The following is a 27,444-nucleotide window of genomic DNA, read 5'->3' as shown; positions in this document are numbered from 1 at the left end:
ATCAACAGTGACATCATTATTCAGCTCCCACTTCTAAAAAAGTTTTCCATGCCACCTCGATCATCAGCTTTTTTGGTTTGCTTACTACCCAAAGATACCTCGATGCTGTCTGAATGCCTAAGCCAAGTCACAAAGTCAAGTGGAACAGTCATCTCAGGAAGCTTTCAAACAGGGTTCACAGTGGTAACCTTGGTTCTCGAACTTAATGCGTTCCGGGAGTCCATTTGACTCCCAAAACCGTTCAAAAACCAAGGCTCGGCTTCCGATTGGCTGCAGGAGCTTCCTGCACTCAATCGGAAGACGCATCGGACGTTCAGCTTCCAAAAAACGTTGACAAACCAGAACACTCATTCCAGGTTTGCGGCATTCGGGAGATTTGTTCAGGAGCCAAGCCGTTCAAGTACCAAGGTACCATTGTATTTCAGCGGAGAAAAGCAACTTTGCTTATCAAATCAGGAGAATCTGCACTCTTTGGCCCTTACCTACAGCCATGTTCATAACCACCGGATACTCACTTTCAGGCTTGAGAACCAGAAATTCCCCTTTCTTCATGTCTTCCCTGCCTCTCCCCCCCCCCCAAAAAAATCACATTAGTTTTACTTATCAAGTACATATTTCACACTGTCAGCCACAGAACAATATCACACAATTTAGCAGTAATTTATGGCTTCGGAATTTATTTTTGAGGCATAGAGGCAATACTCCTGATCCCTCTGCAGTGGGCATGTGCTAGGGAAATAGTGGGACTCGAGACAGGATTGTTATGAGGGTAGAGGGGGAAGACAGTAGTCAATTTCATGGTTCATCGAAGAAAACGGGGGTTTAGACAGGTGATACTGACAGTTTTATTGATGTTCAAACCAGCAACAATTTTGACCAACATTCCTATGATAAGGTGAAGGATGAGCTAAACTGGAGGAAACTCTGCAGTTCTGTGCCTGTGCATCTCAAGTTCAAGGTCAATTTCACTGGCTATTTGAGACTGAAGCCAAGTACCAGGTCAGCTTCTTGGTGAGATCACTCAGGATATGTTCAAGTGCAGTCAGTTCAAACTCAAGCTTCAAAAAGGTACATCAAAGCAGAATTTTCCTTTTTTACATTTTCCTATAAAGATTTGCGAAAATATGTCAATTTGATATTTCCCACCAAATTAAAAAAGCAAAGCAACCCCCCCCCCCAACGTTTAACAAAGAGATTCTGTATCCCCCAATACTAATGGGTTTCCTTTAAGGGGGGAAATGTCCTTAAAATGCAAGAATCTTTCAAACAACAGGTAAATCAAGTTAATACTAGAAAATATTAATATCCTTAAAACTTCCACAACACAGAAAATGTTAAAAATGGAATTCATTCAATGGACACAAGTGCCAAAAAGCCGCTTTTAAAAGACTCGCGTTTCAAGATGTTAATGTTAAAACAATTTGAAATTAAACTCTGCTGAGCAATGTGTTACATGAGTGATGAGCCCTGCTTAGGCAAGTCTGGGGAAGCGAGACGGCAAAGGCAGTTCAGCCACTTCTCCAATTCTGCAGAGTAGCCATGGGAAGTGGGATAAACTCAAACAGTCAAAGGGCCCCATAGGGCAACTGTTCACCAGGCCCCAGTTTCCAGTACTACTTCTGAGAATTAATTTAAGAAGAGTGCCAAAGAGCTGCAGTTACATGGAGGGTGGCTGCTTAGCAGAGGAGGATGAAAGGTAATACCAGGGCTGGGAAAGGGGATTTATGTGCAACATTACAAGGTATTCCTCCATCGTGGCACAGCCTCTTCCGTGCAAGCACAGCTATCAAAAAGATCATCAGAAGGCAGGTCACCCACGTAGTGCAAGCAGCTCTCTGGAACACGGATGAAGCCCTGGACTTCTTTCAAAGGCCAGTGGAAAGGGAAGGGAATAATACTACTGACAGAATTAGCTGATGAGCCCAGACATATTTAGGCATTGCAGCACTGTGCATTGGTGGGGGGGGGAGGGGGGAGGGATTTGCAAACAAAAGAGCAATCTGTTTGCACACACGCAGTCAGCTCAGATGGGAGGAGGTCCAATCGAACCCATCTGCCAGGTCAACCTTTCCCTGAACATCCTGCTTGCCAGTCCAAGGACTGTGGGATGCAGCTGGGCTCAAATGCAGCCCTTGTTTCTTGGGGAGGGAAAGAGGAGAAGGTGCGTTAGTTCTGCTTTTTCCCCAACTGCCCAGTTTCCAAGGTAGAGTATTTTCCTCCAGCCAGCAAAATTGCCTGGGACATTCTAAAATCATACCATTCCCCCATATCCCAATACGTGCCCCTTTAAATAAACGAATATTTATATAGAGGATTTTATATAAAACTCTTTTCTTTCATCACTCGTCATCAAAGTTCTGACTCAGCAGGAAGTTGGCCGCCAGGTTCTCATTCTTCTCACAAGCAAAGTAGGCCTGGATCACCAGGCTCTCGGGGAAGCCCAAGGCCTTTAACTAAGGGTGGGGAAGGGAGAGAGAGAAAGAGAAAGAGGAAAGGAAGGGGGAAAGTTAGAAACGCTCTGACTGGCAACACTGTGCGTCCTACAATCTCACCTTTCCTGTAAGGAGCCAACTGCCAGGAATGCTGCCAATGATGATGATGATGATAAATAATAATAAAAAAGGTAAAGGGGCCCCTGACCATTAGGTCCAGTCATGACCGACTCTGGGGTTGTGGCGCTCATCTCACTTTATTGGCCGAGGGAGCCGCCGTTTGTCTGCAGACAGCAGACATGTGGCCATGTGGGTCATGTGGCCAGCATGACTAAGCCGCTTCTGGCGAACCAGAGCAGCACACGGAAACGCCGTTTACCTTCCCGCTGGAGCAGTACCTATTTATTTACTTGCACTTTTTGGTGTGCTTTCGAACTGCTAGGTTGGCAGGAGCAAGGACAGAGTAACGGGAGCTCATCCCGTCGCAGGGATTCGAACCGCCGACCTTCTGATCGGCAAGCCCTAGGCTCAGTGGTTTAACCTAATAATAATAATAATAATAATAATAATAATAATAATAATACACAGACCCGCCCTTATGGGAGATCCCAACATGCTTATCCTGTGTTGGGTCAGGTCTGGGCAAGGCGAGTACCAAAATAAGGACCATGGCACTCTACAGCATGGTTCACCACAGGAGCGGAGTAGGCAGACATCATTAGTAGGGCTAGCGTAATTATCAGTTCAGCTGCAAAAAAGGCTCGTTCTTGTGTTGTCACCCTTCATGGAGGAGGCACACGAAGAAGGGCCTCAGATGATCTCAGGGTCCGGGCAGGTTCATATGCTCCCATACTGTGGTATGCCCTTCCTCTTCACTTGCCTCAAACATGAGATATATATATTTGCTCAGGCTTTCCCTGGCCCTTAAGACTGGACCTTGTTATTACGGAACTCGTTTTTATAATACAGCTTTACAGGTTCTTGTTTTTCTCTCTGCTTTCGTGATACTGTTTTATTGTTTATTTGTTTGTACACCACTTAAAGATTTTAACATATTAAACAGTTTAGAAATGTTTGGGGGTTTTTTTTAGAATCATCAAATATTTCAGTACAGAAAACTGGCTTGTTTGATGCAGAACTGGCTTATGAATAACTATGGTTCTATAGCCTTAAGGTAAAGGTAAAGGGACCCTGACCATTAGGTCCAGTCGTGACCGACTCTAGGGTTGCAGTGCTCATCTCCCTTTATTGGCCGAGGGAGCCGGCGTACAGCTTCCGGGTCATGTGGCCAGCATGACTAAGCCGCTTCTGGCGAACCAGAGCAGCGCACAGAAACGCCGTTTACCTTCCCACCGGAGCGGTACCTATTTATCTACTTGCACTGGTGTGCTTTCGAACTGCTAGGTGGGCAGGAGCAGGGACCGAGCAACAGGAGCTCACCCCGTAATGGGGATTCGAACCGCCAACCTTCTGATTGGCAAGCCCTAGGCTCTGTGGTTTAACCCACAGCGCCACCCGCGTCCCTCTATAGCCTTAGAGAAAGACAAAAGCGAATGAAGCAAAACCACATGTTCAGAGCTCACATGCCAATCAGTTTATTGCCAGGCTGCTGGCACTTCTTGCCCTAGAGCTCCTGTGCTACCCTCAGACTCTACTGCGGGGCTGACTAACCTTGTGAGCCCTGAGGGAGTAGTTTCCAGCATCCCTGCCCATAGGCCATGCTGGAGGTGGCTGGTGGGAGCTGGAGTCCAACATTATCTGGAGGTCCACAGGTCAGCCAGCCTAGCTCTAGCCCACACAGCAAGGTGATGGGGAATGACTTATAACACTAGGCAATAACCTGAAAGTCCCACCCTTTCCACTGTACCCACCAAGATGCCTCTGTAGCCTACAGGAAGTAGCGCAAGACGTAGAGGCCACCACCCTGGCCGCTTAACTGTTCTGTATCTCATGAGGAAGCAAATCCTACAGGGAGAAGCTCCAGTACAGAGAGCAAGAGACTTCCCTTCTTGTCCCTGCCCCAGGCCACTGCTCCCCTCTTTTACCCTTTCTATGGCTTCTTTTTCCTGAGGCGTGACTTGGATGTAATTCATCTGAGGGGCTTCCTCCCCAATAGCACCCATCTCTCCTTCAATGTCTGCGATGTCAGGTACTTCACCCAGTGGTTCATTGAGCATCTGAATGAACTGCTCCTGGTGTTGGCTGATTTGCTGGAGGAGGAGGAAGAGAAGCACTTGCTGTTATCAATTAACACATGCCTACACCCCGCGACCCCTCAGGGCCCCTGGGACAACAAACCTCACACAAGCACCTCCAAAGGACACCAAACCCTCGCATGAGACCCTCCAATTTGAGGGGAAGAGAGGAGACCTGACCTGCCGTCCTTTTCTCCTACGTTGAAGTCCTCACTCTTATGCCACTGAATTTTCAAGTATGTTGTATTCATAATCCTCCTCCTCTAGCCACAACACACACTGCATCCACTGTTAAAGCTTGCCCATATATAATTAAGGCAAAGCAAAGGAAGATGACTGAGCCAGCAGTGATCACCCTAACCCAGGGGTCAGCAAACGTTTTCAGCAGGGGGCCGGTCCACTGTCCCTCAGACCTTGTGGGAGGCTGGACTATATTTTTTTTTGGGGGGGGGGGAATGAACGAATTCCTATGCCCCACAAATAACCCAGAGATGCATTTTAAGTAAAAGGACACATTCTACTCATGTAAAAACACGCTGATTCCCAGATCATCCACAGGCCAGAATCTAGAAGGTCATTAGGCCAGATCTGGCCCCCGGGCCTTAAGTTTGCCTACCCATGCCCTAACCCAAGGCCTAGGGTAGGCAGATCAGGAGAACTGGGAGGAAACTGAGCCATGAGGGTTGGCAGCAACATTTAAAGTAGGAACCCCAGGGAAGCAAACACTCGTCTGAGAAGCAGGATCTGGCTGTACAGGTCAATGACATGCAAACAATGCATACAAGAGCACAAATGGTGCTGCCTAGCCAGGTTAGCAAACCCACTTGGCTCTGTTGTGCCTGCTTTTTCTGCTGAAATACCAAACAACACCCTGAGAGATGCTGAGAGTCATGCTGCCCATGCTGGCACCAGCGGGATCTCAGACCAGTGTAACTTTGACCCATCTGGTTGCTCCAAGGCTGTGCCCAACAGACTGAGACAACAAACAAAGCCCGTCCGCTCAGTTACCTGCAGCAGCTGAGGGTTCTCTTGGCCTAACTGCTGGAGCAGGGCTGGGAGCAGAGCTGGGTTCTGCTGGATCACCTGACGCATGTTCTGGAACTGGGGCTGGTCTCGCAGAAATTCCAGAGGGTTCTCTCCTGTAGATCCAATGAGTGTTAAAGCCATGCATGCGAGCAGAACAGCAGCAAATGGGGGAGGGGCTGGGCATGTGGATAGAGAGAGAGGTGCGTATGAAGCTATCAAGGCGCAGCACTCTCCCAACACGCCACTAAGCAATGCACTGCAGCCTAGTTAGGCACAACTGTTACTCCCCATAGTCCACCGCTCCAGTAAACTCTTTATATGAAAGGAGGGGACACACACCTTCTGGTGCCGACTGCTCTTGAGGCTGGCTCTCCTGGATGGAGGCTCTCTCTGGTTCTGGGCTACCTGGGATACCCTGCAAAGTTACAGAAAGCAAAGTTAACGGAACTACTTCCAGATCATACACTTTTCAAGATTCCATCCACAGCACACTAATGGTTACGTGGGAGCCGGTTGAAGTTAAATCCTTCGAAAGACAGAGGTCCTGTGGCTGGGACGGGACGATATGGGATTGAGGGGGTGCAATTAGTGCCAGCACCGTCCGTTAAGAGTTTGGGTGTAATCTTCGATACCTCCCTCTCTATGGAGGCGCAGATTACAGCTATAACAAAGGTGGCATTTTTTCATCTCCGCCAAGCTAAGAGGTGGGCCCTTATCTCTCTCGCCCTGACCTAGCCACTGTGATCCACGTGACGGCCACCTCCAGACTGGATTATTGTAATTCGCTCTACGTGGGGCTGCCCTTGAGACTGACCCAGAAACTCCAGCGGGTGCAGAATGCCGCGGCGAGACTCCTTATGGGGTCTTCGCTGCGAGATCACATTCATCCGGTACTCTACCAGCTGCACTGGCTCCCGGTAGAGTACAGGATCAGGTTTAAGGTGCTGGTTTTAAACTTTAAAGCCCTATATGGCCTAGGACCCTTGTACCTACGGGACCGCCTCTCCTGGTATGCCCCACAGAGAAACCTACGGTCTGCAAATAAAAACATCCTGAAGGTCCCAGGCCTCAGAGAGGTTAGGCTGGCCTCAACTAGAGCCAGGGCTTTCTCGGCTGTGGCTCCAATCTGGTGGAACACTCTGTCACAAGAGACTAGGGCCCTGCGGGACCTGACATCTTTCCACAGGGCCTGCAAGACAGAGTTGTTCCACCAGGCTTTTGGTCAGGGCGAGGCCAGACTCTCTCCTCTGGCAACCTGCACAGAATTTTGCTTAACGGTTGCCATTAATTTGATTTTAATTAATTTTTATAATGAAATGTTTTTAGAATGTTGGATTATTTGATTGATTGATTATTTGATTGTTGTTAGCCGCCCTGAGCCCGGCTTCGGCTTCGGAGGGCGGGATATAAATAAAATTTATTTTTATTATTATTATTACACCCGGAGACTGACGGTGTGCGGGAACTGTTCAAGGCAAAACAAACTATGAAGGCAGTTTCTGTTGGGGCAAGACTTCCAGTGACAGGGGGGAACATTTCTCCTCTCCAGATTTCCTTGCCCAAGTCCAGTCGTGTCTATTGCCTGCTCACATCTCTTCAGTTTCAATTTTATTTTCCCGTATTATGTGACTAAGGATGTTTGCTTACATTTACAAAATGTTCATTCTGACGGGATTTTTTTCTGACTTCCAAATTTACTTTAATGTAGGAGTGCAAGTATCCAGCCCTCAGTCCTTTGCAAAGTGCCCAACTAACCTCACAACTGTTTAGATAAAGCAAGCTCCTTGGTTGGCATCCGTGGTCTTCCTCTGTGCTAAACTAAGGAGGGGAGACACCAGAGCAAGCAAAATGCACAGAGCTGAGAAACCAGTATGGAGTCATCCTTCTAGAGGACCTGTCTGAGATGGTTCAGAAAGCATGGTGCTCTGCCTCTTTCAAGCAACCCAGGCTAGCAACAGAGTTGTGGCGGCAGTGAGCAAAAAATGATTATAGCACACCAGTGAAGTGGAAGGCAAAAGAAGCCAGGAACACCCCTTGAAGAACTGGTGGAAAGCCCAAAATATATTGATGAGGTTAGGACAAACCCAGCATTTCTCCTTACCGTTAGCAGGTATTCCACAGCCCGGTGAGGGTTGTTGTAGCTGGCCCGTAGAGCTGCCACCACCCGCTCTCGCTCATAGCCCATTGACATGATTTCATTCAGCATTGTCTCATACTCTGAGCCAGTAACTGGAAGCGGAAATGGAAGACAGTTTGACGTTAGGGGAAGGAAATGTGCAACTATTTCCACCTGACCCATGCATATGGGAAGGGGAGCAAGATGGGCAGCTGGATTGGAAGGCAACAGGTCACTTTGCCATTGCCAGCATCCTCATTACAATGTCTGCAGAACCAGGAAGCCTTGTACTCTTGGGGCTTTGAACATCAGTAAGCTCCAAAGTTTCAAATCCAGTTTCTATTCCCAGATCTTCAAAGTCCCTCTAACGGCTGAGAACAGAATTAAGATCTCAAGCCTCTTTCCACCCAGAGACAACCCTCTCAAAAGCCCCCTGAGTTTCGCTAATAAATCTCATTCCCCTTACAGAACTGGAGGCTGCATCAGGATTCCTGGGTTTTAACCACTAGACTGCTTCCAGAAATGGGGAAGGAATCCAGAATTTCCAGTTTCCATGGCCATAGCTCAAGTGCTAGATGCTGCTCCTTATATAACACGGCCACAAAAGGGCAAGCAGGTGCCCACTATGCCGTAACTTTGATGGAAAGAATACAGGTATCAGTGGCTGATGACAGAATTTGGGGGTGAAATCTGCCGAACTGTTCCCACAAGCAGTGTTCAACTTTTAGACCCAGGATCCATCTTTAACCCTAACCTGCAACATGAGACCCACTTTAAATTTTTTACTATGCATGGTTCTCTTTTGCTGCCTTCTCTCCCCACACCCCTACCCACTTAAAGAAGCCTAGAGCAAAAATGATGGTGCAGTCTCAGTTGCAACCCACTTGTGGCTCCCAGCTGACATTTGTATGCTGGATCCCCATGAAACAGTGGTGGAAGGAGAAGTGTTTTAACCACTAGAGACCGTTAGAGGGCAGCACTTCCTAAGTTATGCCGTGCTGTATTGTAGTTATAAGTCCATCAACCATGGATCTGAAGACCATAGAAATTTACCAGTCAAAACAGCAGAATAGGGAGAGAGTGGTCCCAATCTTATAAGAGCAAACTGCAGCCAAGGAGCTGAGAGCTCTCCCCCGTGGCAAGCGAAGGAAAGGCGCTCACCTACCTAAAGTGGAAGCTGCATCATCTTCACGTCCCATGCTACCTGAAGAGGGAACAGAGCTGCAAATTTAAGAGAGAGAAATAGTAGCTGGGTCCTTTCAGATAACTGGCCAAGAAAACTGAAAAGCCAAATATAAACTAAGCAACAGAACAGCTGGTTTTCCCTTCAGTCATACAATCTCTCTCCTACCCCCATGGCTGACAAACAGCAAGCAACTGCTTTGCCTAACAATTCTTACCACCACCGAGGCCTGGAGTGCAACTACAATCGCCACATTTCAGGGGTCCTGTTCTGAGAGTGGGTAGTGGTGCTAAAACTGGTGGTACGAAGCTATGAAGCAACAGAGGCCAGGAGTGGAGGGCTGCTCACCCCCAAAACACATGCTCTTAAGTACCTTCTTGTTTCCCGCCCCAATCCTGCACCCTTTTTATAGCCGTCTAATAACACCAGTTAGCAACCCAAACTGCATTCTGACATCACAGACCCTCACCTCCCTCTTCCTCTCCAAGACTGAGATTAGAGGCACCTAGGCTGTGTGGTCTGCAGCCCACTTTCAAACCCACTCAAATCTCCACGTGTGCAGAAAGAGTTTCCATGTTAAAGTCCTCAAACGTAGAGGAAAGACTGGCAATAAAATCTAACAGCTAAACAAACACAAGACCACAACCGGCTGGTCCAAGTGATGGTAGGCTAATTCTGTGTCCCATTAGGATCTGCTCTAGAAGTTATCCCCCAATCAGTTTTACTCCAAACTCCAAACATTGTTGGATTTTCAGAACCAATCATGATTTCCAAGGCCTAGAATTTCTCCCTCCATTATATCATTCCAGCGTCACCTACAAAACAAATGAGAGTGCGGAGGGTGGCAGGGCAAGCCAAACTTACCCAACTGATTCCTGGGGGGAAACAGTCACTGTCTCTTCAGGAGGCTTCTCCTCACTTGTTGGAGTTCCTAGTGGGGGTGAAACAGTAGCTGCTCCAGGCAGCAGCATCTGTCCAGAGGATGGTGTGGGCTCTGATGGGGGCGCTGCCTCACTTGGTGAGGGGACAGGAGCTCCTGAGCCTGTTTTGTTCTGAACAGAAAATCAAAATGAGACTTAGAAGCAGATACAATGCATTTCTATCCCACAGAGAAAAGCAAAGGGGATTGTCCTTCAAGTTAATTCTGAGAATTAGCACAGAGAAAAGCAAAGGGGATTGACCTTCAAGTTAATTCTGAGAAACCAAGAGAAGCTACTCCTGGAATTTTCAATGCCCTGTAATCGCCTTTCTTGGATGCGCCCACACCCCAAGGCCGAAACCTGCACTGTCAGAAACACGCACCAAATCTGCTTCCTAGCACACCATCCTTTGAACCGCAGCAAGGCGGGGAGGGGAGGGGAAGCTACTGAAGCAGAATCAGTCTTCTGTTCCAAGGAAAGCATTCCCATGAAGCAATGGAGGTGCCCAACCATACCTTGGTGACCATCACCACCACAAAGTTCTTCTCATCAATCTTGTACTCCTTGATAGGGACATCATCACTCAGGATCTTGCCAGCATAGATAAGCTTCTGTCCCGACACTGGGAACGCTTCCTTGCCCTTTTCAGCCTCAATCTTCTCCTTAAGAACTCGGACCTGTGGGTCAAGACCAAACTGGTTCCACCATCTGTCTTGTACTGAACGCCTGAGAGTCAAACGTTTTCCACCCCAATAAGCGTGGCTGTAGAGATATTTGAATTGGTCCGTAAGCCACATTCTTCCAGCACAGTGAACTCTGTCCCGTATCTAATGCTCTTCTGAGTACTGTCTTTACTGCTAATGAGGAGAGATGGGTTCAGAAAGTCCCTTGCTTCTAAAAGCTTTTAGGAAAGCCAAACCTGTTGCCCTGCCATCTATAAATACCAAAAGCAAGAGCAGACACAGACTTCATGGTACTTTCACCAGTTCAAAAAAACTACCCCCCCCCCCACCAAGTACCATTCATAGGCAATCTTCCCAGCTTCTGGGACTGCTCTCCATTCCCACAAACACAGTACAGCTCCACACCTCTGTATGATTTTATGATTATATGGTGCTTGGCAGCATATAAAAACCACATTCTGCACTACTGTCAAGGTTCAGGGAATCCTTTCCCTCCCCTGGTGGCAGCAAAAAAAAGCAGGTGACAGGAAGAGTCCTTACCATGTAATTTATTCAAGATTTACAGAGCAAGACAAAGGAATGTAGTCCCTATCCATCAATGGTGTTGCTCCAAGTAAAGTCCCACCCCCCTACGTCATCTCTATTCTACGTCACCCATGCACCAGCTAATCTAAGTTTTCTGCCTCTGAGCTCTCTGTTCTACTACTCTCAAGGCACGCCTGGTTCTGGGAGGGGGTAGTCAGAAATGCTTTCTAAAGACACTGAGTCTGTCAGCTGTCTCTTCCCTGGTGCTTTTTCTTCTTCCTGCTGTTCCTCTTCCAATATTTCCCAGCTTCTGCCCTCTGCAGCCTCTGAACTATGCTGCTCTGCAAACCGCTGTTCTAAATCTATACCAGGCACAGGCAAACTCGGCCCTCCAGATGTTTTGGGACTACAACTCCCATCATCCCTAGCTAACAGGACTAGTGGTCAGGGATGATGGGAGCTGTAGTCCCAAAAATATCTGGAGGGCCGAGTTTGCCTAGGCCTGATCTATACTGTCCTCCTGTTCTCGGGAAGGTTCAGGAGAAGGGGGGGCACCATTCAGTCCAGCCCCTGACAACTACATTTGTATGAACTCAATTGTTTCATGGGGCAGCACCCAATCTTTGTAACTCCCTGCCTATTGAGATCAAGCTGGCACCTTCACTGTACAGTTTTCAGCGCCTGTTAAAAACATTCTTGTTTCAAAAAACCTACGCAATGCTTAAAAAGTTGAGGTAATTTTAGTATTTTAATTTTCGTATGTTTTAAACATGGCCATGGATTTCTCTTGATTTTCTTGCTTATCTTTTTGTAAGCCGCTTTGAGATTGTTTTTGTTTTGTTTTTTTTACAATCAAGCAGTGTAAAAATTTTATGTAATAAAATAATAATAAGAAACAATCACCATCCAAAAAGAGAAGGTTCAAAAAATGAAAGGAGGTCTTGGATTTAAACAAAAAGAAACTTCCTTGATAGGGCACAGAAAAACTTTCACCTTTGTGAACAGTCAGCAATTGCACAGTCAGTGGTTTAGGTTAAAAAGGAATTTCGCAAGATGAGATTGCACAGGGAGGCAGCTGTCCTCTGCATTGTGTGGCTGTCTCTCGTGAAGGAATCCCCAAAGCTGTTTTACTTCTATACTTCTGTGCAGGGTGAGACAATGGATGATGCCCTGACTGTACAGTTAAATTTTGATAAAAAGAACTCAGTCCACCAGGATGCAACATATACCTCGCACGAAAGGGATCACGCAGCTTGTGACAAAAAAATAAATATTTTTTCCTTTCAAAAGGTCATGTTTGGGAATCCTTACTAAAACAGTTTTGGAACTTAAATCAAATCAGAACACGATAAAAGCTAGCAAACTAGTTAAGGTCAGGGCTTATTCATATGTAGGTACTGGTGTTTGAAAGGATTTACTTTGTTCCACTGAAGTTAAAAGCAAGTTGCCAAAGAGGCATGCCTCTTGACCCACAATAGGCAGAGACTGAAAAATAATAATGAATTCTTAGCAGTTACCACTCCTCATATGTGTTCTTCCAGGATTATATGACAAGGGAGGAATCAAGGTGATTACTCCAGATTTATGTTACTTTTAATATCTGGATTCATATTCAGACTCACTTCATTCAAACAAAACCAGATGAATCAGTATAATGTTGAAGCACAGGAGGCAGAAATCTACCTATAAATAGCATGGGTAATAAAATACATAAAACACTGATTTAAAATCAAAAACTGAGGAAAGATAGACATTGGTGGTGGGAAAGAAGCTACCAAAACAACAATAAATCTGATAGACTGTGCCCTAGGACAGTTGGTCGTGGAATTGATCAGAAGAGTGGCAACCCTGGACCTAATCTTGAGTGGTGCCAACGACCAGTGGAGAGATGTGTGTACCGTTGAACCAATTGGGAATTGTTACTATAGTGCTATCAAATTAAATTTATATACAGACCATTGCCAAGAAAACCCAAAGGTCACATTTGACTTCAATAGAGGGAACATCCCAAAAATGAAGGAATTGGTAAAAAGGAAGTTTAAAGGCAAAGTCAATAGGATCACATCTCTCAAAATGTTCAGGGGTTGTTTAAAACCACACTAGAAGCTCCGTTTAAATGTAAATAGCAAATAAAAAAGGTACCACCAGGGCTAAGAGGATCCCAGCATGAATAACAAGCAGAATTAAAGAAGCTATCAAAGGCAAGAAGGCTTCCTTTAGAAAATGGAAATCTTGTCCAAATGAGAAGAAAACAGAACACAAACTTTGGCAAAAGAAATGCAATTGAACAATAAAGGATGCTAAAAAAGAATCTGAGGAGCATCTTGGTGAAAACATAAAGACTAACCGCAAACAATTATTTAAATACATTGAAGGCAGGAGACTGGCTAGGGAGGCGGTTAGTTGGACCTTTGAATGACAAGGAAGTCAAGGAATGCTGAAGGAGAAAAAGGAGATTGCAGAGAAGCTGAATGAAATATTTGTATGTATCTTCCTGCACAGTAGAAGATATATGGGAGACCCCTGTAGATGAACTAACTTTTAGAAGGGAACCTGCCAAACTGAGACAATTAGAGGTGAAAAGATACAAACTTCTTACAGGCCCTTATTGAAAAAAATATAATTTGACAATTGCTGAGTCTGGATGGCATCCAGCCAAGAGTTCTGAAGAAACTCAAATGTGAAAATACTAAACTTCCAACAAAAATATGTAACTTGTTCCTAAGATACCTGCCTCCATACCTGAACACTGGAAAATGATCAATGTAGTGCCCTTTCACAGGGAGGGAGGGAGGGAGGGGGGACTAGGGGCAGGGGTAATCCTGGAAACCACAGACTGGTTAGCTTAGCATCTCTTCCAGAAACTGGTTGAAAGCATTGTTAAAGATAGAATTATCAAGCATACAGAAGAACAAGTCTTACTAAAGCAGAACCAGCATGGCTTCTGTAAAGGTAAGTCCTTTCTTACTAACATTTTCAGTTTCTTTGAGAAATAAGCATATAGATCAAGGTTACCAGACGTCCCCATTTCCCGGGGACAGTTCCTGGATTTACAAATCAGTCCCCTGACAAAATCCATCTATTTAGTAGGGAGTTGAAAAGTGTCCCCAGATTCATTGAAAAAAAATCTGGTCACCTTAATATAGATAGAGGTAACCCAGTTAACAAATACTTTTTTTAAAGCTTTTGACAAAGTACATAAGGTACCTCATCAAAGACTCCCAAGCAAGGTTAGCAGTCATGGAATAAGAGGAGAGGTGCTCTTCTGGATCAGTAACTGGTTAAAAGGCAGGAAACAGATAGCAAAATAAATGGACAGTTCTCCCAATGGGAGGGATGGTACAAAGTGGAGTCCTTCAAAGTATTGGGACTTGTGTCATTTAACTTGTTCACAAATTATCAAGGAGCAATGAAGTAACCAAGCTTGTTGATGACGCCATTTTTTTCAGGATGGGCAAAAAAATAAAAATCTTAGTTTCACACATACATTTATGGGGTCTTAACTAGCAGCAACTGACCAGGAACAAGATGGATAGCTTGATAAATATATTGACTAAGAGTGCAGCAGCTGTGAAAAAGGTGAATGCCATGCTAGAGATCACTAGGAAAGGGATTGAAAATAAAACTGCTAGTATCGTAATATCTTTATACAAATCTATGGTGCAACCACACTTGGAATACTGGGTACAGTTCTGGTTCTCCCTTCCTCTTAAGAACAGAACTTGGGGCCATCCATTGAAGCAGAATATTGGAAGGTTCAGGACAGACAAGAGAAAGCACTTCTTCACATGACACAGAGTTAAGCTATAGAATTTGATCCCACAAGAGGTAGCAATGGCTACCAACCTAGATGGTTTTAAAAGAGGATTAGGCATTGATAGAGAATATGGTGGATAGTCATGGCGGCTGTGCTCTACCTTCAGTATCAGAGGCCATATGCTGGAAGTAACAACTATGAAAACAAAATGATGCCAAAATAACCAAAATGTAAGCCAATAGGTTGCACTCATGTTCTGCTTGCCACAGCCTCTGTGAGAACAGGATGTGGGACTGCATGTGCCTTTGGCCTGGCCCAGCAAACTCTTATTATGTTCTTGATGGGGGGGGGGGGAGATTTCAGCACTACAAATACTAGGCAAGGCACCCAGAATAGGAGATGCTAAATCGGAAAACCACCAATCTGCATCTGATTTTGAACTTAAGCACGTGCTGGGAAAGCTAGCGTAGGGAGGAGGGGGTGGAAATGGGAGCAGCCCCTTAATAGATGTTGGTGTAGCTAACTATGTGCTACACAGCACAGGGTGTGTATGTGGAATTAAGAATAAAGCACGACTGGGAGGAAGGCGCCCGGGGCGCGAGCGTACGCGTGTGTGTTACGTGCCCAGCGGCAAACAGATCAGGATCAAGGACTGTGGCTACACGTGTGTATTGAGAGAGAGAGAGAGCGCGCCTTCGAGAAACCCCTACTTGACAGCTTTTCCTGTGTGAGCTTTGTGGCAAAACAAACGAGGTTGTTCTTTAAGGACTAACTTCTAGATCGGGAGAAGTTGAAGGATCGCCTCTGTAAGGCGACCCGGGGGTGGACTGCTTCCCTTTCCCTCCCCAGCCCCCGAGGAATCTCCTACGAACGAGAGAGGGGGATCTGGAAAGCGAGAGGCGAGGAGTACCGCCCGCTTAACCTGCAAGGCGAACGGGGGCTCCTGGCGGAAGAGGGTTGGGGGCGCTGAAGAGGCCAGGGGAAGGAGAGGGGGGTGGGGAAGGGGAGGAGGAGGAGGACGACCCGCCGCCCCTCACCGTCTCGTCAGGCTCCATGCGGATCTTGAAGGTCTGCTGCTGGAGGGTCTTCAGGGTGACGGTCACAGCCATGGCGGGAGGGAGGGAGGGAAGCAGGGGAGAGGGCGGCGGCGGTAGCGGCGGCGGCAACTGGCGGTTCCTCCCAACGGACTCAGCTGGGGGTCCCCCACAACAACATGCAACTTCACGACGCCGCCATTTTAATCGCGTCCGAGCGCCGCTTCCGCTCCCTGACGGGCCCTTCCCACGTGACAGGGGCCAAGGAAGACAGGCCGAGGTGTTCCTTAACCATAGAGCCAGGAAGGCTAGAAAACGCACGCACGCACACGCACGTTTCCCGGCTTCCGGTTCGTTTCGGGGATTTCCGTTTCGCGCGCCTTCTGCCGTGGGAGGAGGGGGCGATTTAAGTTGGGGGTCGCTTTCGACGGTGATTTCTTTTCTGGGCATCCAACGTTAAGGAACAAAGAGGAAGTGATGCGGTACGATTTTCCCATGGGAGGACTCGGGGTTTACTTCCGAGTAGGCGCCTCCAGCCTGTAAATATTGACAGCGCGACTGTACAATGCACGACTGGTGCTAGCTCCCCATCGCCTCCATGCCACCCTTCTTAATTATGGGTATATTTGCGTTTCCACTGCGATTCGGTATTTTCCCCAGGTGAATCAAGGTCCTTGTGCAGTACAGCATCAGCTACTGACTTTGCCTCTCTGTAGGGTATTAAAGGCAGCCATTACATTTGCATGCCGGGTGAAAGAACGGCTCTAAATGTTAGCAATGATGTTGATTTCAGACAGTGGAAGCAGGTCTAGAATTTTGTACTGAATGGGAGCCCAGCCACGTGACAAGGACACTGACCATAGCTTTCCTTCCATATGGGGGAACTTCACCAAAGCAAGACTGAATACTCAAATGATTCTCCTAAAAGGAAAGCCTTGCTTGTGCTAGAAAGTAACTCAATTCCTCATTGACAAGGGACAGGCCACAGCAGCTTTCCACAGGATGGGATGATAGCTTCAGGTAAGAGTCAACTAGAGAGTAGCCATGCTATCATTTATTTTCTACTATCCTATATTCTCTTTCAAGAGTAGAATTTTATATACTCTTAAACCACTTTTTGGCAAGTGACCTTGCTTTGTTATGGAGCACGTAGTAGCTCAGAGTACAATGATCATCCAAACACAGTACAACACAACAAATCTGTTTTATGGGCCAGACATGAAGTTTAATTTAATAGAAATTTTCTTCAATCTTCCATACATTCAAGTGTGAACAAGTGAGATGACTCCTCGTGTTAGTCTCTGCCTCCATAGGCTCTTCAGTTCCTAGCTCTCTGCCCGGACACATCTAAAGCAGAAATTTATCACCCCCCCCACCCCTAGTGATCCTCCAGCTGAAGCTCTGCAATGACCACCACCACACCCTGACACACACAAGGCTGTCATATGAAATATCTAAAAGCTAAGGGTGCCATCCAAATTGGGTTAAAAGTAAGAGTTTGCCTTGCCCATTGCACTTTGTGCTTTTTTAAAAAGCACCTGATTTGTCTAATGGGCACAGCAGTGACCGTTACTACTCTTAGAACAAGACAGGATGTCAACATCCGTTGTCTTACACATCATACAATACTGGTTGTCTCAATTTTGTTTTCCTGGAAGCCATCTAATATTCTATTCCCAGGTATCCCACCCCTTTTAAGTATGAAACCACCATTTGGAGCTTCAAGTATCTTAAAAGGATAAGCAAAAGGGCAGGCAATACAGGGGAGTTCTGCTTTATGGACATCCATTTCTGGAGGGTGACTGGAGTCAAACTTTAGTGAAAAAGTGGCCATATTCTTAAAAAAAAAGAAAAAGATGGTCAATGGCATCTTCCCCATTTCAAAGGGTTATGTTCCTACAGTTAGCCACCTTAGGACGCAGGTTCTAGTTCTCCCTCTACACACATGAATGAATAACTGATGACATTTGGGAAGAGGGTTAAGACAAACAAACACACCAATAAAAAAAAAAGTTCTTTTGTCTCATAGAGACATTACTGTTATCCCCTCTCCTTTGTTGGGTTCAACCAAGCAGACTGCATGGTACAGGCCCAGGGCGAGGCTCAGCCAACAAGCACACCTAACCACCCCTAATCACAGCTCATCCTTCAGTGGGCCATCTGTTTCTTCCTCCTCATCCTTTTCTTCCTCTTCCTCCTCATCCTCTTCATCCTCCTCATTATCTTCACCCTCCGGCTCATCGTCTCCTTCCTCTTCTTTCTTCTTCTTGTCTTCTTCCTCCTGCTTCTTTCGTTGCTCCTCATCTTGCTGCTCTTTCATTTTCTTCTCAGCATCCTAGTGACAATTTAAAGGGATATATGTTCTTGAATAGGGGTTATCATATTAAGTAGGACTCAGTAGTATGGTGCTAAAGGCTTGAAAACCATGCAGCTGCTCTCATCTCTCAGCAAAGATATAGAATAGAAAATGTAACTTACAGAAGTTAGGCGATTGCTACAAGCTTTGAGTGTTTGTTCATTCCATACTTAAAAACTCATGGAGGGCAGATAGATGAACAAATACAACAGATAGTAAGCAAAAAATCAAACCTCCATATTTAGACTGACAATTTCCCATTTGTGCACAATTGGCAAGGGGGCAGAACAGGGCAGGCTTATGCACATCCCATTGATGGATGCAGTGCCTCAGAATGCAACCTCTCCATGTAAATGGGAAGTTGCTTGCATATGAACGGGGGAAGGCCATCACTTCCATACCTTACCACTGTGTTTGACAAGGCACCTGACTATTAAAGAGAAGCTTGAGCCTTGGGCTCTGATCCACCAACTAACTTAGCTTTCTATATCCCACCCTTCAGCATACTATACTTCCAGGGCTAATCATGAAGTATTAAGAACATAATGATAAAAAGTAAGGAGCAGCAAAATAAAAGCAGTTGAAAACAAACAAACAAAAAACCAAATTTGATCTCAGAATAGAATCAGAGTTGAAAGAGACCTACCCGCCCCCCCCCCAGTAGGGCTGGGTGATATTTGGTTTTGAATATTGTGCCATATCACCATACTGTGACATTACAAACATTGTGATATACCAGTATAAGGATGGAGCAACATTGGCTGGCTTCATGGTTTTTCCTGTATCATTTTTGCCAGCGCCTGCTTTTATGATTCACTGCCCCCTGCTTGAGGCAGGGGAGAGCTGAGCCAGCAGAGCTAATACAGGCTGCAGGAATTGAGAGAAGCATTGGTTGGCTTCATGGTTTTTCCCACATTGTGATTTTTGCAACACACACCAGGATTCGTGATATTTTGCAAGGCCAAAAATTATGAAACCAGTATCACAATATGGACTTCAAACCGGTTTTGGACGATATATCATAGAAGGAATGAGATTGAGGCCAAAAGTCATCCTCAACATTTTAACATAGTCCATAGCAGTTTCTAAAGCTCAGACTCTGGAACTTGCTCATTTGAAGTGGAGATGAAGATTATTCATTTAAAGCACTTTACAAAACCTAGGTAAAACTAGATGATGTGGTGATGACCCTAGCCATAAAGATCAAGAAAAAAGACTCCTCACCTTGGTGGCACCCCAGGTTTCATTGCCAACTTCTTCAGCAAATTTCTCATCATCAGTAATCAGGAAGTTGTCAAAAATTGTGCCAGACTTGACCTGTAGCAAACAACAACAATGAGCTCCAATGTTTATACGTAACTCTAGGTGTCTCGGACAGCTTATAAAGCAATGAAGTGTTCCAGCATCACTTCCAATCACACTGTAAGTTGGTTTTTAAATCAGCCATAATTTCTCCACCATCCACTCCAGGTTCATTTAAGTATTTACACTCTACTTTTCTCTCATAAATCCTGCAGCTGAACACAGAATAAGACAGCACAAAATTGCCAATAGCAGCTGCTGCTTTTGATACCACATTTTGAATCAAGACCACCTTAATAGCATCTTAAAGCGTCTTGGATAAATATTGTTTGTATGTTCTCTTTTATTACCTACATCGTAGATATGGTATTCCTATAATTTGGTGTCTGTTTGGACACAAAATTAGATTTGAGACTGCTCACAACTTCTATTAACATTTATATTACTTATTTCAATAATTTTTATCCTGCTTCCCCACTAAATGAATGCTTGAGAAAATTGGCAGCTGTGGCAACTAATTTATCAAGTTAGTATGTTTTCTGTTAAGTTACTTATAGTTTTCTATGTCATCAAAGCATACACAACAGGAGTATAATATACAACAATCCTGAAAGGCAGGAATGCCACCAGTAGATCCAGAATACATTCAGATGTTGGGGCAGGAAGCATTGGAAAAAGAGGAAACTATGCAAACTTGCACCCTTAGATAACATTCTTCTATGCTTAACACCTGACCTGAACTTTTTAATAGTAAGCTTCTAGCCAGGTATATGACTGTGGTAACTTCTCTTATGTTGTTTGTTGTGAACTGAGCATGGAGAAGTGGGATATCGTATCAAGAACTCACCTGCCACAAGTCCAAGCCAATGACACCAAAGTTTTCAAAGAAGTAAAGGTCGGGATCAGGAGTGTACTCAGGATTATCTATCTCGGGATGAATCCATTTCCCTTTGTAGTTGGGGTTGTCTATCTGACGAGGTTTCCACTCCCCCTGCAAAAATATATTAATAAAAAATATAGGAAATCCAGAACCTATTACAAATGACACACAGAGCCAGTTTTAAAATCAATCTCCAATACTTAAGTGGCCAGCACGTTTGATAACTTAGGCATGGAAGGGACAAAAGAATAAAAAATGAATGGTTTACATTAATTCCAGTTTTAATTCAACCTTCTTATACATGTATGCGTACATTCCACATAAGGCTCTGGTGGCGTTTTAAAAAAAGGACACCAATTACTGTACTTTTCAGTGTATAAGACTAGGTTTTTTTACTAAAAAAAAAAATCATGTTTAAGATAGCGGTCGTATTATACATGGATTGTGCATGGGGAAACGTGGGATTGGTTGATGCCGCGAGCCGGAGATTGTGTGCAGTGTGTTATTGTCTGCGGCAAGGTGATTGGGTGTGTCACTGCGGCAATTGGGGGAAGACCTTAGGAGGATGTTGTGACACGCGCATGTTAGCATTAGTCAGGCAGGTGAGTGATTTCCCCCAAAAAAAGCTCAACAACTCTGGGCAACCTCCCCTCATTTTCTTAATTTTTAGTCCCCCCAAATAGGGGGCGTGTTATACATGGAAAAGTACGGTATGTTCATACTCCTGTCTTGTTCAAGACATCCAAGGATCAATTTGATTTTTTTCTCCTGGATCATATTATTAACTTCTTGTTTTCAACATGTCTATAACTACCTACCCAGAAAAACAAAGATAACACTGAAATTTTATCTATAGCAAGGCCATATTTGACCAAGAGCTTGAAATCTAACTCCAGTATGATAGGCTAGTGTGATGGTTCTAAATCCATAGTAACAAACCCTCTTTGCATTAAGAGGTGTTTCAAGGGCAACCCTAAAATATTCTATATTAAAAATGACATTTTGATTAAAGACTAATTAATCATGGTGGACATCACTTTAGAAGAGGCATTCATCTGTGTAAGGGACAAGGGGGTGTCTCTTCTAAGACTGCTTTCTTTTAGAAGTCTATTACTCAATTAGAGGCACTTAAGTGAGGAGTTTGGTGGTGTGGCTTTAAAAATGAAAACATCCAACACTGCAGCCTTAGCCACTATTTACCTTGTATTCTGGATTTTGGATTACTGGTGGTTCCCACTCGCCATCCATCTCTTCATCCCAGTCCTCAGGCTTCTTGGCATCAGGATCAGGAATATGTTCTGGCTTATCCCAGTCCTGAAAACAAGTTGGGGGGAAAACAGGTATTAGGTAACGATATCACCCAACCAAGATCGGTATTGCCTTCCTGCATTGCAGGGAGTTGGGCTAGATGACCATCAGGGTCCCTTCCAACTCTACAATTCTATGATTCTGCACAGCCATCAGTTGAAGCTACAGTGTCACACTCTTCTCACCCACTCACAAAGAACGTAACCATTTCCCCAGCTCACTCTTATTGTCTACCCTACAGTTGAAACTCTGGTTTCAAGTCTGGTGCCTCTGTTTACATTGCTCTTAAGTGCTGTGTATATTGTTGGTGCTATACCACCACTAGTACACACTAACCTCTGGTTTTGTGTCTTCAGGATCATCTATCTTAGCTCTTTCATCCCAGTCATCTGGTTTCTTTGCCTCTGGATCCTTAATTTTCTTGGGAGGCAGGAAATCCCAGTCATCCTCCAAGCTGCCAGACTCCACTTTGTTGTTGTCAATCTTTACTTCATATGTGTTATCAGGCCGCACGATGAGGGTATAGAGATGTGTAAACTCGTCATCCTGTCAAAGGAAACAGCTTAAAACTGAGGATAACAGATTCCCTTTAGCCTAGGGTGGAATGCTTTTCAGCAAGGAAAAAAAAAGGCAGATTTAAGTCAAGCTTCCCACTGATACTGCATACATTTCCTAAACTATGGCACAAGTCTGACTACTAGACCATGTTAATTTACAATTAAACAGAGTATTATTTACACAGCTTCGTTTGTAAAATGAATACATTTTGCATGCTTTCATTTTTTACCTATGGGGAGTTCCTTATTCCCATAGAGCCTCTATTGTGAACAACAATTAAATATCAAAACCTGCACACTGGACAATTCTATTTCCAAACAATTAAATGCCCACAATTGTTTGAGGCAAGGCTGAAATTTCTGGGTAGATTCAGAGTAGTATTTTAATGATATAAAAAATGGATGTTAGAATGTAAATAGTTGCATCTGATAAATGAACAAAAGTATCAATTTAGACAAAAGACTCATTTAACTCTATATATGTTACAGAGCACCAACACGTTAAATTAAGAAATTTCATACAGTATTTATAAAATTATACCCAATGGTAGGCCTATGTAGAGTAGCTCCATTGAAAATAATGGCCAGTGATCTCATTGGGTGCAGTCCAATAATAACTTTGGGGAATACAACCTAATATCTGGTTTGGTTTGATTTAATTTAATATCAATTCTATCCATTTTTATCCACACTGCTTTCTTTCTAGGATCAGAATTTCAAAAGGACTTTGCTCAGTTAGGTCTCCAGACACTCACTTTACAACGGATGTCCTTATTGATTAAGACATTTTTGCCTTTGTAGTTGAAGATCACATGAACTTTCTTGGTACCTGGGCCACAGATATCAGGACCTGCATTGGAGACAAAGGGCATAGGATTCATAACAGAATTAAAATGGAGGCCCACACCCAGATGATCAAAAGTGGGCAGCAAGCATTCAGTTCAGTCTCAGACTAACACCACAATGCCCACTTACAAGAATACAGAAAATACTCAGTTCACTACTGCATAGCTTAATCATTCCCCAATAACAAACGATATTTCTCAAATTAGGTGCCATTCCAAAAGCAGACTGATGTAAGTGTTGTAGAATGGTTTCCAATGCTTGCCTAGCACCATGCAAGGCTATACCCCCTGCCCTCTAAAAACCAAACACCATCATGCCCATTTACTAGCATGCATGGAGGAGGCCCAAGGGAAGGAGCATCAACCCTCAATTTGCTGCATGGGCCTCTTGTTGACCCCCTCCTACAGCCTTATAGATTAGCAACCGCCCAGACAAGTATGTATTTCAAGCAAGCGCACTCACCAAACATGATGTTGTACTCAGAATCCCCATGCATGTCCTCTTGGTTCAGGGTTGAGGGGAAGAGTTTCACATAGCCACCTCCACAGTCAATGTTTTGTTCATGTTTCACTGTGAACTGGACCACCAGGGTCTTATCCTTGTTGCTGAAGCGATCAAAGGTAGCAGAGAGTGCATAGAAACGAGCATCCTGACTTGTCTGAAGTCCTGGGAAGATGAAACACAGTCAAGGTGTATATAAGGAACGGGGATATCATTATTATAGATGACAATAGTGTGCAAATCTGATCATACAATACCCTCACAGAAACCCTCTCAAGTTTTTTATTACCTGGGGGACCAGAAGTGGAAGAATAATCCAATGTTTACAAGTCTGTCTACAAAAGTTGTGGCAAGTGAAAACTCAGGGATGGCCTGATATACTACCATTTATCTGAAGAAGTGTGCATGCACACGAAAGCTCATACCAAGAACTAACTTAGTTGGTCTTTAAGGTGCTACTGGAAGGAATTTTTTTATTTTGACCATTTATAAGGCAAGCCTGATCCTGTGCAACACTGCAATCATCACCTTCAGATTTAGGACTCCATTTGTGACTGAATTAAGAGAACACAGTCCTCCAGAACATCTCCTTACCTTTGTCTTTCTCTGCATCTCCATAGAATTTGCCAGCAGTAAGCTTGAATTTCCCATAGTCAGACTTGTGCTTTGATTCTACCCAACGGTTTGTCCAGGCATCTAAAAGGAACGAAAGGAACAAATTTTGAAACTAAAGAGCTACAATGATTCACCACATACATTTGGTTAACACTGGGCTACAAATGCTCCCAAGACCACAGAGGGCAAATAAAACCATTCAAATGCAACATGTGGCACAAACATTTTTTTCTGTTCAGTTACAAAAATAATTTTTGCAACAAGCTTACAACGTTTTTGCAATGTTGCAGTGACCCTGTACAAGGAAGCAAAACGTCAGTCAAAATCAGTCAGTTTTGGTTACAAAAGTTCAGGCCCCACCTTGATTCTTTTAAAATTAACTTACCATTCAACTTGAAGCAAGTTAAAATGGATACAATAATGGAGTATCTGGTATGATGACTACAGGGATGCGTTGGGCCCAAAACCTTGCTCTTGGCCATGACATGTAATGGCAGTCCCAGGACAAGACAGTCTCAGGACAAATGCCCAACACAACATCGACTTTGCTTGAAGTGATTTAGCATAAAATGGGTTGTGACAGATTTATATGTGGCCAACATCCCAACCCCTTTTCAATGCTGTGATGCATATGAGATCTGTATGCTGATTCTGCTTTACTTGTTATTAAATGACTTCCCCTGTTGGCTACTGCAGCTCTTGCCAATCTGGCTCACACCAGGTGTTTTGGGAGCACAATTCCCCAGCAGGCATGCACCAAGTTAGTGAATTGTGGTTTACTAAATGGTCCTGTTTTTGTGGGTTCCCTTGATCTTTCCTCCCAGCCAGATCTACTTCACAAGGTTGTGGAAGATCAAGCTGGCAACATGAATTTGACCCATAGCTCATTAAAAGGGTGAAATGCAAAAAATGAGCAAATTCTGATCATGTGTAAGTTAACACATTGAACACAAACTGAACTAGAATTTGTTAAGATAAAACACTTGTCTTAACCTGCAAAATCCTGGCAACAATTTCAGCAGTGAATAATAACATGCTTTGCCTGATCACTGCAGATGCAAATGATCTACCTAATTTCTGTCCGCCATAAATTGCCTACATATAATATGCTACAACAGAAAAGCAGTATTAGCACCTTCACTTTTGGGGTACTGGTCCCATTTAAGACAGGGCACTGCAACTGCATGGCTTTCTAATGAAACAGCTTTGCTATGAAAAGTATTTAATTAAAAAATGTGTAATTAAAAGTGTTCAGATCCACAGATGAAATGATTAAGACATAATCCTATACGTGTCAAAACCATATGCCAATGTGTTAAACATGGTTTACTCCAAGTCAAATGGATGAAGATTGCAGCTTAAATCTCTACAAAGAGGAACAAGAGAAAATGCATGTCAGACGCTCCACAGCAGCTGGGCCTCAATACTGGCAATTTCAACTGTATTATCAAAAGGCTCTACTGGACAGCAGTGGTATACCAATAACTAGTATTGAGGTGCTAAAACAATCTAAACAGCTTCCACTCCCATCTTGCACCAACACCCATTTCAATCCTTATTGCCATGCACATAACACATGAAAGCCACCATATTTCTGTAGAGTTCTTAAGAGAAAAACCAGCTGGCAGTGTCTACACTGCTTTTCAATTCTCTACACCAGGATGCACCTGTCATTTTCGATACTCCAGCAATGGGCGGTCTGTGTGTTCTAGAGACATCCCCACAGCGATCTATTTAGTCCGTGTTCTATATCCCCATGGCCCCTGCTGATTATGGCTTAATTACCAACTCCCCATCGCATCCCAGGTCTAGACTAGACACAACAAGACCTACATCCTTGTCACACATGCAGTTAAGGTGGCATCCTCCCCAATGTGTATGCATGTGTGTGTGTTGGGGGGGGGCGGTTATAGCAGGTTCCATCACATCTGCTAGCTTCTCCCAAGCGAGGCTCTTAAAAACAGCAACTCAAAGGCAGCATATGAAGCTGCTCCTGTGAAATGAGAAGAGTATTGGCAGGCTGAGTTGCTCCTGAAAAAATGGGAAGGAGTGTGTCAGAATGAACGCATCAAGTTCCCCCTCTTAAGGTGCAAGGCTTCTTAATTGCCCATTTTTACCGGGGGGGGGGGGGAGCAGCCATACGTTCCTCTCCACATCCTGCCCTTCATGTGACAGGATCCTGGAGCTCCCAAGGAAGCAAGCAAGCCCCTTCGCACTCCCTACACCAGCCTTAAGGGACGCTTTCTTCCTCCTGCTTCTGACAGCTGCAGCGCTCGCCCCCCCCCCCACTCCCCGAAACCGAAACCCGGCCCGCTCCCAGTCGTGCCTCGGCCTTTGCTGGCTTAAGCCGCAGAGGGGCCTCCACCCCTCAAGCCCACCCTCCCACCCCCAACATGGGAATAACGCCGACCCCGTCCGCCCTCACGAGGCCGCATCGCGTGGAAATACTCGGAAGGGCTGCAAGGAAAGGCGAATATCGCGATCCTGTCAGACGACACTTGACAATTCGAGGGGGGGGCAGAGCCTCCTAAGATGGCGGGGGGAGCAATTACATCGATGCGCCGACACCCCCTCCCCGCCGCCGCCTCTAAGCCTCTCCTCAGGCGGCACAGCCCCAAACGAGACCCGAACCCCCGCGGCCCAAGGGAAGCCCACCCGGCCCCTGGGAGCCTTCAACCCGGCCCCCGGGAGCCTCCAACACGACCCCCAGCCAGCAGCGACCCTCACCTCCGTCCCCGAATTCCTCCCTGAAGTACTGGGCAGGCCCGGCCGACGCGAGAGCCAGCAGAGAGCAGAAGGCGAAGAAGGGACCCATCGCCCTGTTTAGGTTTTATTTCCCCGCGAGGCGGCCCTTTCAAGAAGAGCAAAAGCTTCGGTGACGGACACCGACGACAGAGCAACTGCGGCCGGCGAGGAGCTTTCGGTGCCCTTTTATAGGGCTCTCCTCCGAACGCCCGCCCACGCCGCGCTCCGATTGCTCCATCCGGCCCCGGCCGGCGATGCTATTGGTCCGCCGGCAGCTCCGCGGGCTGGGCGGCACCCCCGAACGTTGGCGTCCCAGATGGCTGCTTCTTATTGGCCGCCGGTCCCGGCCAATGAGGCACGACCACGCGTTCGGGGGGAGCCGCCCCCCTCCCCTCCGCCGTGGATGCGTCACCCGATCTTTTTCCCTTTTTTTTCGCAACAGCCCCACGTGAGCCCAGCGGGG

At 45.3% G+C, this 27,444-nt stretch overlaps 2 protein-coding genes across 4 annotated transcripts; both read right to left on the bottom strand.

The window, feature by feature from the left end:
• Positions 1 to 649: 649 nt before the first annotated feature.
• Positions 650 to 16,204, bottom strand: RAD23A (RAD23 homolog A, nucleotide excision repair protein). Of its 3 annotated transcripts, none has more exons than XM_083483129.1 (9): positions 15,875 to 16,204; positions 10,388 to 10,549; positions 9,817 to 10,004; positions 8,935 to 8,990; positions 7,755 to 7,882; positions 5,993 to 6,068; positions 5,636 to 5,766; positions 4,478 to 4,642; positions 650 to 2,453 (listed from the first exon to the last, which is right to left on the bottom strand). In XM_083483129.1, exons 1-9 carry the CDS (start codon positions 15,944 to 15,946, stop codon positions 2,340 to 2,342), a joined length of 1,092 nt encoding a protein of 363 aa, XP_083339255.1. In that variant the 5' UTR covers positions 15,947 to 16,204; the 3' UTR covers positions 650 to 2,339. The 3 variants fall into 3 exon arrangements, 2 of the variants coding, with proteins under 2 accessions (XP_083339255.1, XP_083339256.1); XM_083483130.1 differs by having other exon boundaries at positions 8,935 to 8,969; positions 15,875 to 16,128; XR_014520791.1 differs by lacking the exon at positions 650 to 2,453 and adding an exon at positions 3,225 to 3,600 and having other exon boundaries at positions 3,965 to 4,642; positions 15,875 to 16,152.
• An 870-nt stretch (positions 16,205 to 17,074) lies between these two features.
• On the bottom strand, positions 17,075 to 27,166 carry CALR (calreticulin). The gene is made up of 9 exons (XM_083483121.1): positions 26,964 to 27,166; positions 24,216 to 24,317; positions 23,583 to 23,786; positions 23,030 to 23,124; positions 22,054 to 22,263; positions 21,610 to 21,723; positions 20,377 to 20,520; positions 19,452 to 19,544; positions 17,075 to 18,206 (listed from the first exon to the last, which is right to left on the bottom strand). Exons 1-9 carry the CDS (start codon positions 27,049 to 27,051, stop codon positions 18,006 to 18,008), a joined length of 1,251 nt encoding a protein of 416 aa, XP_083339247.1. The 5' UTR covers positions 27,052 to 27,166; the 3' UTR covers positions 17,075 to 18,005.
• Positions 27,167 to 27,444: the final 278 nt, after the last annotated feature.

This window comes from Podarcis liolepis (assembly GCF_965112155.1).
Source record: "Podarcis liolepis genome assembly, chromosome: 17".
Taxonomy (NCBI): Eukaryota; Metazoa; Chordata; class Lepidosauria; order Squamata; family Lacertidae; genus Podarcis; species Podarcis liolepis.
Note: the sequence above shows the minus strand (reverse complement) of the source record. Positions and strands in the feature narration are given on the sequence as shown.

What these genes read in the sequence shown, in the direction of transcription:
- RAD23A (XM_083483129.1), bottom strand. Translation starts at nt 15,946, where the DNA reads ATGGCTGTGACCGTCACCCTGAAGACCCTCCAGCAGCAGACCTTCAAG. An exon ending in TCCCCCCAGGAATCAGTTGG is followed by an intron (nt 8,991 to 9,816) that starts GTAAGTTTGGCT and finishes TTAAATTTGCAG; the next exon opens with CTCTGTTCCCTCTTCAGGTA. An exon ending in AGAACCCTCAGCTGCTGCAG is followed by an intron (nt 4,643 to 5,635) that starts GTAACTGAGCGG and finishes CTCCTCCTCCAG; the next exon opens with CAAATCAGCCAACACCAGGA.
- CALR (XM_083483121.1), bottom strand. Translation starts at nt 27,051, where the DNA reads ATGGGTCCCTTCTTCGCCTTCTGCTCTCTGCTGGCTCTCGCGTCGGCC. An exon ending in GGAGGAATTCGGGGACGGAG is followed by an intron (nt 24,318 to 26,963) that starts GTGAGGGTCGCT and finishes CGTTCCTTTTAG; the next exon opens with ATGCCTGGACAAACCGTTGG. An exon ending in AAACCTGGGGTGCCACCAAG is followed by an intron (nt 18,207 to 19,451) that starts GTGAGGAGTCTT and finishes AATTGTCACTAG; the next exon opens with GATGCTGAGAAGAAAATGAA.